Source organism: Prionailurus viverrinus, chromosome C2 (genome assembly GCF_022837055.1).
Source record: "Prionailurus viverrinus isolate Anna chromosome C2, UM_Priviv_1.0, whole genome shotgun sequence".
In the NCBI taxonomy this organism is placed as follows: domain Eukaryota; kingdom Metazoa; phylum Chordata; class Mammalia; order Carnivora; family Felidae; genus Prionailurus; species Prionailurus viverrinus.
In genome coordinates, this window is record NC_062569.1 from 113,603,642 (window position 1) to 113,615,151 (window position 11,510).

The 11,510-nt window shown below is 37.8% G+C and overlaps 1 protein-coding gene across 1 annotated transcript; it reads right to left on the reverse strand.

The window, feature by feature from the left end:
* Nucleotides 1-608: 608 nt before the first annotated feature.
* On the reverse strand, nucleotides 609-1,532 carry LOC125175349 (olfactory receptor 5AC1-like). The gene has a single exon (XM_047875825.1). It carries the CDS (start codon nucleotides 1,530-1,532, stop codon nucleotides 609-611), a length of 924 nt encoding a protein of 307 aa, XP_047731781.1.
* Nucleotides 1,533-11,510: the final 9,978 nt, after the last annotated feature.

An 11,510-nucleotide genomic window follows, 5' to 3' on the forward strand; every position in this document is an offset into this window, starting at 1 on the left:
TTTTTTAACTTTTCAATGGTTGCAATACAAATATAATTTGCAAAATTACTTTTAAACCTTATAGAGATGTTCATTTTAAATGCCTCAATAGGTTATATATTGTCATATTCAGTCTAACAATATTACTTTGGTTTTCATATTGTTTGGGTAATTATAAATAACTACTAAAGACAAGGTTTTGAAAAAGTACCCATTCAAGAATTATTTAAACAGGCATGAGTCTTTTTTAAAAAGAGGGCTTATACAGGATGAGTCTTCCTGTAAAAACTATAAACTCAAAGGAGTTTTGAAGTGAGTATCTGGAAACACAAAGCTCTTCACGTTACAAAGATACAGTAATTTGGAGATTTCTGTTTCACTTTTGTCTTTGAAGATGGATTAAAAACAACAATAACACAAAGTAAATGGAGCCTGTCTTTACAATGTTCATTAATTATTTTGATGATCACAACAACTTATGATGAAGACAAGTCTATCTACTCTAAATTTTTTATTCATTCATTTAACGATTATAGATTAAGTCCCCACTATGTGCAAACCCCACATTATGCTTTATTTAAACAGAGGAAAACATAAGGAATAATGAAAGCTTTCCCCCCAAAAAATATTTATTTCTTTATCACTTTTCTCAGTGCACCTAAAACTTCCTTGTTTCTTAGGCTATAAATAAAGGGGTTTAGCAGGGGGATTATAACCGTGTAGAACAATGAATACATTTTATCCTGATATTGATCTGGCCCAGACCCAGGACGCACATACATGAAGAAGAGAGTGCCATAGAACAAAGAGACAGAGAGCAGGTGGGCGCTGCACGTGGAGAAGGCTCTGCTCCTGCCCTTTTCAGACTTCTTTCTCAGGATGGCAAAGAGGACACGGGTATAAGACACCATGATGGTCGTAAAAGTAAAAGCTTGTATACAAGCAGCAAAAATAAAAATCACCAATGCATTAAGAGATGGGTCAGTGCAAGAAATTGTATATAGTGACAAAATTTCACAGTAGAAATGAGGTATTATATTGGACCTGCAGAAGGTTAATCTAAACAATAATCCCACATGAATGACGGGATGCAGAAAACCAATCGCATATGACACACTTATCAACCAGGTACAGAGTCGGTTGGACATCACCACTGGATAAAGCAAGGGGTTGCATATGGCTGCGTAGCGGTCATAGGCCATCACTACCAAGAGGAAACACTCTGTGGTGGCACTGGAAGCAAAAATATAAAATTGGGTGATGCATTTGGCCAGGGATATCATGTGATTGTTAGATAAAAAATTCATTAGCATCTTTGGAGTCACAGAGGATGAGGAACAGGCATCTGCAAGGGCCAAACTAGCAAGGAATAAGTACATGGGGGTGTGAAGATGGGGGTCCTTCCAGGTAAGGAAAATCAGTCCGAGGTTGCCCACCATGGTAGTGAGGTAGATGACCAAGAACACCAGGAACAGGGGAGCCTGCATTCCTGAACGATCTGTCAGTCCTGTGAGAACAAACTGCATCACCTGTGTCTTGTTTGTCTCCATCATATCCACCATCATATCCACTCAGGCTGATTACTACCATGAGAGAATAGGTAAAGGAAAAAAAACAATCAAAGGTCATGAAAACTGGTATTGAATGGTAATGTCTGTTCCCTATTTCAGATGGCACTTTCTCAACAAATATGAAGGGACAGTGTTTCTCTTTTTTACAAACACAACTTAAGGGCATTAAGTATATAATAAATAATTTTGAGAAAGATTTTTTAAAAAGGCTTTTAAGTACATACATATTTAGAATTGAATATATTAACAGTGAATTGTTTTTCAGAACTGAGAATAAAAACATACATTTTATATGAAAGTCTCTAAAAACAGCAGCAGTTCAGTTTCAAAAGTATTATTACCCTTTTTCAGAAAATCTTGTGTATCTTTTCTATTGAATGAAAAATGGACTCTGTCTTTGATATTAGTGATATACATCATTCAGTTCCTTTAAGGCATTAATAGGTTAAATAAGAAGACAGTAAATTAATATTGCATTACTGTTTTTACTGTCCATTATCATTGTTATTTGATTATATATTCATATAAATCACCCCAGATACCTAATCAAGTCTTTTGATTTTATATTACTCAAAACCACTCTTAATTTCTAATTAACGCTTTTTAATTATCCCCAATAAACTCTCATATGTGAATATAATCATTCATTCAGTCACCAAATATCTGTGTAGTACCTCCTCAGTTAAAACGCTGTCATTCAGGGGCGCCTGGGTGGCGCAGTCGGTTAAGCGTCTGACTTCAGCCAGGTCACGATCTCGCGGTCGGTGAGTTCGAGCCCCGCCTCGGGCTCTGGGCTGATGGCTCAGAGCCTGGAGCCTGTTTCCGATTCTGTGTCTCCCTCTCTCTCTGCCCCTCCCCCGTTCATGCTCTGTCTCTCTCTGTCCCAAAAATAAAATAAAAAAATATAAAAAAATTAAAAAAAAAAAAAAAAACGCTGTCATTCTTAGCTCAGTCACACGTAGAAACTCTACCTGGTGTCGCACCCAAGATAAAAAAATAAAAGCCCCCCTTTGAAGAGGAGTGAAGAAACAAAGACACCACCAGCTTATTTACAGGTTTGGGAAGGATCCAAAGGCCGTCATTTTATAGGCCAAATAAAACAATTACCATCCAATTAACTGAGAATATGTTTTAATATTTCAGAGGCACAAATTCTAAAATGATTGGAAGGATTTTTCTTTTCCTGTTCTTTTTGGGATTACACGTAGGACTATCAAAGTCAAGGTGGAATGAAACATTACAAGTGACACCACAGTAGAAAAAATAACCAGTGTTTTGAAAAGGTGGATTCAATTTAAATAGTAGAAATTATAAATTTTGTTTAAAAGGCAAAGCAAATGAGAAAAGATGAATCACAGTAATAGGTAATGACTAACACAAATCCAGTCAAGACAGATAAGAGTCCCAGACTAAAAATGTATCCACGAGTTTTACAAGCCTAAGGAAGCAAGTGAGAAGGCTAGATCTTGTGGAGACCCAGGAGAAGAAAACCTCAGTCCTCACCATCACAATGCATTTCACAAATAATGTACAAGTCTGAACATAAAATATGTTTTGTGTATTCAGATCCCTGCCTTGGTATCTAAAACAGGATCTACCCATTTACAAACAGCTGATCTAAATATATAACCATTCAAAGGAATATTTCCCCTTCTTAGATTCACAGCTCCCAGGCTTTCATACCAAGACCACCCAAGTGGGTATCATTCTATCGCATATGTTTAGTTCTTTTTTCTTTTTATTTTTTATGTTTATTTATTTCTGAGACAGAGAGAGACAGAGCATGAGTGGGAGAGGGGCAGAAAGAGAGGGAGACACAGAATCAGAAGCAGGCTTCAGGCTCCGAGCCATCAGCCCAGAGCCTGACGCAGGGCTCGGGCTCACAGACCGCAAGATCATGACCTGAGCCGAAGTCAGTTGCTCAACCGACTGAGCCACCCAGGCGCCCCATGTTTACTTCTATAGCCCAGTCACCAGTTCTGTACAGAAGCTGAAGACTTCATTCTCCAAGTCTGTGCTGGCCTGAAACATTTCCCGAAAGTGCCAGCTTGGTGATTCAAAGACAGAGAACAATACAGAAAATTGAGGGAAGACAGAGTTTGTGAAATATTCAGTTCTAATGAGAGTAATGTTTGAACAATAAAAATACATATGAGACTTGAGGTATTTTCTATAAAAAGTCACCTGGAATTTTTTCCCCAGTGAAAAGGAAACCATTTGGAGAAAAACTGTTCTTCTCAATCTTCGTGGAAATAGAAAAAGAGAAAACGTGTTTGAGATTTACATTAGACATTAAGAAACAGAGACGCTGTTAGTATCAGCAGTAATCATCAAATAAGCACGCTGCTGTCAAATCGCTACAAACACCCGATTATCCTTATTTTCCGCTCTTCACGGAATATAACAAGTTGTGTCTCTTAATAGTTGTGGCGAACTCTTTTGTGTGTGCGTGCATGTTTCCAGCAAAGTATCATCTTAAAAAAGATCCAAGGTGAAGGGGAAATCATACACTCCTTTAAAAAACCCCATAACTCTATGATTCTTAATAGTCAGAAATCTTCTTCATTCTGTTTGTGTTTCCATGTAAATGAAATGCCAGAATGAATTTTAATTTTCAAAGACACAAAAAATATTAAATGTGTTTTATAATTCATTATACTGCCCCCCCCAAATTAACAATAATGTAACAATATTTCAGAGGCTTTGAATCTCTATTCCACGTCTGAATTGGCAAGTAATTATGAGCTTTATGACCCTTGTTTTGAGGTTCTCATCTAAAGCACCAGATTTTCTAAGGTACATTTCCACCCACAGTCTGTGTGACTATGACCCCCCTCTGCTCTTTAGTAGGTAGCATAAGCATGATAGTAAAGCACACAATGCCATAACTGAATTGCCTGAGTTCAATTCTTCATTCTACAAAGACATAGCTTGATGTCTAAAAGTTTTCAGAGGAAATACACATAATGTTTATTTAGCTATTCAATTCAGGATGTCCCATTTGGAAACTAAATCATCTGAAAAATATTTTTCACGAATTTTGATAGCTCATGAAAAACTCTGGGTACTAAAATGGTATTTTCTAATAGTTTTCTTGGAAAGAATAATTTACAATAAAATAAAGTACTGTATTCTCACTAATGCTTATAAGAAGATGCAGAGATGCCATAAAATATAAATTTTCATGAAGAGCTCTTAAGATACAAGAAAAAAATGTCAAAGACAACTATTTGTTTCATGTTATTTTTCTTTGAAAAATACTGTTTGGAAGGGAAGATATTTATTTCTTCCCATCTTCAAACCTGTTTGTGAACATAGTATTGAAATTCCCTCAATGGCACCAAAAGATTCCCTGTAGAATGAAGTCAACCTACTGGGCATTATAGGCATAATCAACAAATCACTTCTAACATAGACTTTTGTGACTGTTCTTTTTATAGCTTCTTTCTTTCTTCTGCAAACAAAAACATTACAGGTTAATGGCAGAAAAAACATTGAAAATGTAAAACAGCAAAAAGAAAACAAACTGCTATAATTCGCTAATCACTGATAAGAACAGTTAACTTTTTAGTATATATTTCTGCCATCATTTATCTATACATGTAGCTATTTTTATGTATACTTTATTATCTGTAATTAATACATATATTTATATTTACATAATAATATAAACATTTTATATATACATATAAAAATAAAATTATGGCACTGCTATACATAATTTTTCATAAACCAGTTTTTATTTAAGTGTGGTTGGCATACAATATTATATTAGTTTCAGGTGTACCACAAAGTGATTTGACTTTTTTTTAATGTTTATTTATTATTGAAGGAGAGAGACAGAGCGTGAGCAGGGAGGGGCAGAGAGAGAGAGAGAGGGAGTCACAGAATCTGAAGTGGGCTTCAGGCTCTGAGCTGTCAGCACAGAGCCCGATGCAAGGCTCAAACTCACGAGCAGTGAAATCATGACCTGAACTGAAGATGGACGCTTAATTGACTGAGCCAACCCAGGTGCCCCAATTTGACATTTATGTAAGTTATGAAATGATCACCATGTTAGGTCTAGTTAACATCTGTAATCATGTATAGTTACTACAATATTATTGACTATCTTCCCTATGCTGTACTTTACATCTCCATAACTCACAGCTGGAAATTTGTATCTCTTAATCTCCACCTATTTTGCCTATCCCCCTAACCCTTTTCCTCTGGCAAACAACAGTTTGCTCTCTGTATTTATGAGTGTGTTATTGTTTTATTTCTTCTTTTTTTTAGATTTCACATATAAAGTAAAATCATACAGCATTTGTCTTTCTCTTTTTTACTTATTTCACTTAGCATAATACCCTCTAGGTTCATGCATGTTGTAGCAAATAGCAAGATTTCATTCATTTTATGGTTGAATAATATTCCATTGGTGTGTGTGTGTGTGTGTGTGTGTGTGTGTGTGTACACAATACACACACACATATCACATCTTTATCCACTCATCTATTAATGGACACTTAAGTTGCTTTCATATCTTGCAGTTGTAAATAATGCTGAACATAAGGGTGTATATATCTTTTTGAAATTATTTCATTTTCTTTGAGCAAGTATTCAGAATTGGAATTACTAGATTGTATGGTACTCCTATTTTTTATTTTTTGAGGAAACTCTATACTGTTTTCCACAGTGCCTGCACCAGTATTCCCACCACCAGAGCACGAGGGTTCCCTTTCCTCCATATCTTCACCAACACTGGTTATTTCGTGTCTTTTTGATATTAGCCAGGTGTGAGGTAATATCTCATTTTGATTTTGATTTGCATTTCCTTAAGGCTTAGCATTGTTAAGTATCTTTTCATGTATCTGTTGTTCATCTCTATATATTCTTGGGAATATGTCTGTTCAGGTCCTCTCTCCATTTTTTAAACAGATTGTTTGATTTCTTTTTCTTTTGGTGCTGAATTGTATGAGTTCTTTATATATTTTGGATATTTAACTCCTATCAGCTATATCATTTGAAAATATCTTCCCCCACTAAGAAGGTTGCCTTTTTGTTTTGTTGATGGTTTCCTTTGCTGTGCAAAAGATTTTTAGGTTGACATAGATCCAAATGTTTTGCTTTTGTTGCATTTGCCTGAGAAAACAGATCCAAAAACTTATTGCTAAGACCAATGTCCAACACTTTACTGCTTGTTTTCTCTTAGGAGATTTGTGGTTTCAGGTCTTACATTTAGGTCCTTCATCCATTTTGAGTTTATTTTTGTATATAGTATAAGAAAATGGTTCAGGTCCATTATTTTGCTGGTAGCTGTCGTGTTTTCCCAGTACCATTTATTGAAAAGATTGTCTTTTCCCCACTTTATATTCTTGGTCCTTTTTGTAGATTAGTTCACTATATAAGTATGGGTTTATTTCTGGGCTCTCCCTTGTGTTCCATGGATCTATATGTGTAGTTTGTGCCAGTGCCATACTGTTTGAATGTAGATAATATATTTTGAAATCTGAGGATTTCAAATCTTAGGATGATTTGTTCTAGTTTTGTGGAAAATGCCATTCATATTTTGATAGGGATTGCATTGAATCTATAGATTGCTTTGACTAGTAAGGACATTTTAGCAACATGAATTCTTTCAACCCGTAAGCATGGTTTATCTTTTCATTTATTTTTGTCATCTTCAATTTCTTTCATCAATGTCTTCTAGTTTTCAGAGTATAGGTTTTTCAACTTCTCGGTTAATTTATTCCTAGGTATTTATTCTCTTTGATATAAATGTAAATGGAAGTATTCTCTTGATTTCTTTTTCTTTTTTTTTTTTTAAATTTTTTTTTTTTTGATTTCTTTTTCTGATAGTTTATTATTAGTACATAGAAATACAACAGATTTCTGTATATTAATTTTCTATCCTGAAACCTTAATTAATTCATTTATTAGTTCTAAATATTTTTCGTAAAATCTTTAGCATTTTCTATATGTAGTATCATTTCATTTGCAAATAGTGATAGTTATACTTCTTTTTCCCAGTTGGATGCTTTTTATTTCTTTTTCTTGTTTGATTTATAAGGTAGGCTTTCCTATTAAGAAAAAAGAAGAATTCAAAATCTAAAGTGATGGTCATGAATGTTTGATCACTTTTAGTGCTTTGTCTCTCAAAATGTGACCCAAACCGGGGCGCCTGGGTGGTGCAGTCGGTTAAGTGTCCGACTTCAGCCAGGTCACGATCTCGCGGTCCGTGAGTTAGAGCCCGGCGTCGGGCTCTGGGCTGATGGCTCAGAGCCTGGAGCCTGTTTCCGATTCTGTGTCTCCCTCTCTCTCTGCCCCTCCCCCGTTCATGCTCTGTCTCTCTCTGTCCCAAAAAAAATAAATAAACGTTGAAAATGTGACCCAAACCACATCTGCATCAGAATCAGCTGGGATGCCTCTGAATAATGCAGAACCTCAAGCCCACCAATGATCTACTGAATCTAATACCTGTGGTCTTGTGCACAACAAAGTTTAAGAATGAAAATGTTGACTCAGAGGGGAAGATGGCAGTGTAGGAGGAACTGGGCTCACCTCGTCCTGCTGATTGCTTAGATTCCACCCACATCTGCCTAAATAACCCAGAAAACCACCAGAAGACTAGCAGAATGGATTCTCCAGAGCCAAAATAGACAAGAGGCCCACAGAAGAGGGTAGGAAGGGCGGAGAGGCAGTGCACACTACACGGACTGGTGGGAGGGAGTTGGGGTGGTGGAGAGGCAGCCCACTGGGCAAGGCAGAGCCCCTGAGTCTGGCTTATAAAAGCAGAGGGGCTGGACTTCATGAATTCTGATAGCCATCAGGATTTAACATCTGGAATGTTAAAAGTCAACAGCTCTGCTCTCGGAGAGCAGGGAGGGTGAGAGGACGCTGGGAGGGAGGGTTGTTGAGCCCTGAAAGACAGAGCTCAGCTCAGCGTGGGAACAAAGGCCTTGGCAAGCGCCATTCCCCTCTCCCACCCCCAGATGAAATTCCAAAGGGAACCAGTTCCCGTCACTGAACTTGCTTGCATGGCGCAAAGGCCCAGTGCTGTGCTTCTGTGGCTCCATCCCTCCGATGGGCCTGCCTCCCTCCTGGTGCTGCAGGGCCCCTCCCCCAGGGGACCACCAACTGCAAAGCAAGCTAAGCCTTCCCCTCCTGCCCCTGTGCAACTTGTGGATCCACCCGGGCTAATACGCCCTTGGCCAGATCCCATCAAAGCAGCACCACAAGCCTGGCAGTGTGCAAGTAGCTCAGACAGGGGCCACACCATTCCACAGTGAGTCCTGCCCCTGGAAGAGGGGAAGGTAAGGTACACACCTGTCTGACTGTGGCCCCAGCAGTAGGCTGGAGGCAGACATCAAGTCTGACTACAGCCCCACCCACCAACGCAAGTTACTCCCGACACCACAGGGGAAGAGCCCTGCAGTTCCGCACCACTCCAGGAACTATCCAAAATGACGACATGGAAGAATTCTCCTCAAAAGAAGCTCCAGGAAGTAGTGACAGCTAATGAACTGATCAAAAACGATTTAAGCAATATAACAGAACAAGAATTTAGAATAATAGTCATAAAATTAATTGCTGGGCTTGAAAAAAGCATAGAGGACAGCAGAGAATGTATTGCTACAGAGATCAAGGGACTAGGAAATAGTCATGAGGAGCTAAAAAAATGCTATAAATGAGGTGCAAAATAAAATGGAGGTGGCCATAGCAAGGATTGAAGAGGCAGAAGAGAGAATAGGTGAATTAGAAGATAAAATTATGGAAAAAGAGGAAGCTAAGAAAAAGAGAGATAAAAAAATCCAGGAGTATGAGGGGAGAATTAGAGAACTAAGTGATGCAATCAAACAGAACAATATCCATATCATAGGAATTCCAGGAGAAGAAGAGAGAAAGGGGCTGAAGGTGTACTTAAATCATAGCTGAGAACTTCCCTGATCTGGGGAAGGAAAAAGGCATTGAAATCCAAGAGGCACAGAGAACTCCCTTCAGACATAACTTGAATCGATCTTCTGCACAACATATCATAGTGAAACGAGCAAAATACAAGGATAAAGAGAAAATTCTGAAAGCAGCTAAGGATAAACAGGCTCTAACTTACAAAGGGAGACCCATAAGACTAATGTCATACCTATCTACTGAAATTTGGCAGGCCAGAAAGGAATGGCAGGAAATCTTCAATGTGATGAACAGAAAAAATATGCAGCCAAGAATCCTTTATCCAGCAAGTCTGTCATTCAGAATAGAAGGAGAGATAAAGGTTTTCCCAAACAAACAAAACTGAAGGAACTTATCACCCCTAAACCAGCCCTACAAGAGATCCTAAGGGGGATTCTGTGAGTGAAATGTTGCAAGGACCACAATGTACTAGAGACATCACTACAAGCATGAAACCTACAGACATCACAATGACTCTAAACCCTTATCTTTCTATAATAACACTGAATATAAATGGACTAAATGCTCCAACCAAAAGACATAGGGTATCAGAATGGATAAAAAAACAAGACCCATCTATTTGCTGTCTACAAGAGACTCATTTTAGACCTGAGGACACTTTCAGATTGAAAGTCAGGGGATAGAGAACTATCTATCATGCTACTGGAAGTCAAAAGAAAGCTGGAGTAGCCATACTTATATCAGACAAGCTAGACTTTAAATTAAAGGCTGAAGATGAAGAAGGCCATTATATAATAATTATAGGGTCTATCCATCAGGAAGAGCTAACAATTATAAATGTCTATGCACCGAATACGGAAACCCCCAAATACAGAAAGCAATTAATCACAAACCTAAGCAACCTTATTAAGAAGAATGTGGTCATTGCAGGGGACTTTAATACCCCACTTACAACAATGGACAGATCATCTAGACACAGAATCAATAAAGAAACAAGGGCCCTGAATGAGACATTGGATCAGATGGACTTGACAGATAAAATTAGAACTCCGCATCCCAAAGCAATGGAATATACTTTCTTCCCAAGTGCACATGGAACATTCTCCAAGATAGATCACATACTGGGTCACAAAACAGTCCTTCATAAGTATACAAGAATTGAGATCATACCATGCACACTTTCAGACCACAATGCTATGAAACTTGAAATCAACCACAGAGAAAAGTCTGGAAAACCTCCAAAAGCATGGAGGTTAAAGAACACCCTACTGGGGCAATTGGGTGGCTCAGTCGGTTAAGCGGCCGACTTCGGCTCAGGTCATTATTTCGCAGTCCATGAGTTCAAGCCCCACGTTGGGCTCTGTGCTGACAGCTCAGAGCATGGAGCCTGTTTCAGATTCTGTGTCTCCCTCTCTCTGACCCTCCCCCGTTCATGCTCTGTCTCTCCCTGTCTCAAAAAGTAAATAAACGTTAAAAAAATTTAAAAAAAAAGGACACCCTACTAAAGAATGAATGGGTCAACCAGGCAATTAGAGAAGAAATTAAAAAATATATGGAAACAAATGAAAATGAAAATATAACAATCCAAATGCTTTGGGATGCAGTGAAGGCAGTCCTGAGAGGAAAATACATTGCAATCCAGGCCTATCTCAAGAAACAAGAAAAATCCCAAATACAAAATCTAACAGCACACCTAAAGGAACTAGAATCAGAGCAGCAAAGACACCCCAAACCCAGCAGAAGAAGAGAAATAATAAATATCAGAGCAGAAATAAATATAGAATCTAAAAAACTGTAGAGCATATCAATGAAACCAAGAGTTAGTTTTTTGAAAAAATAAACAAAATTGATAAACCTCTAGCCAGGCTTCTCAAAAAGAAAAGGGAGAGGACCCAAATAGATAACATCATGAGTGAAAATGGAATTATTACAACCAATCCCTCAGAGATACAAACAATTATCAGGAAATACTATGAAAAATTATATACCAACAAACTGGACAACCTGGAAGAAATGGACAAATTCCTAAGCACCCACACACTTCCAAAACTGAAACAGAAAGAAATAGAAAAC

What these genes read in the sequence shown, in the direction of transcription:
- LOC125175349 (XM_047875825.1), bottom strand. Translation starts at nt 1,532, where the DNA reads ATGATGGAGACAAACAAGACACAGGTGATGCAGTTTGTTCTCACAGGA.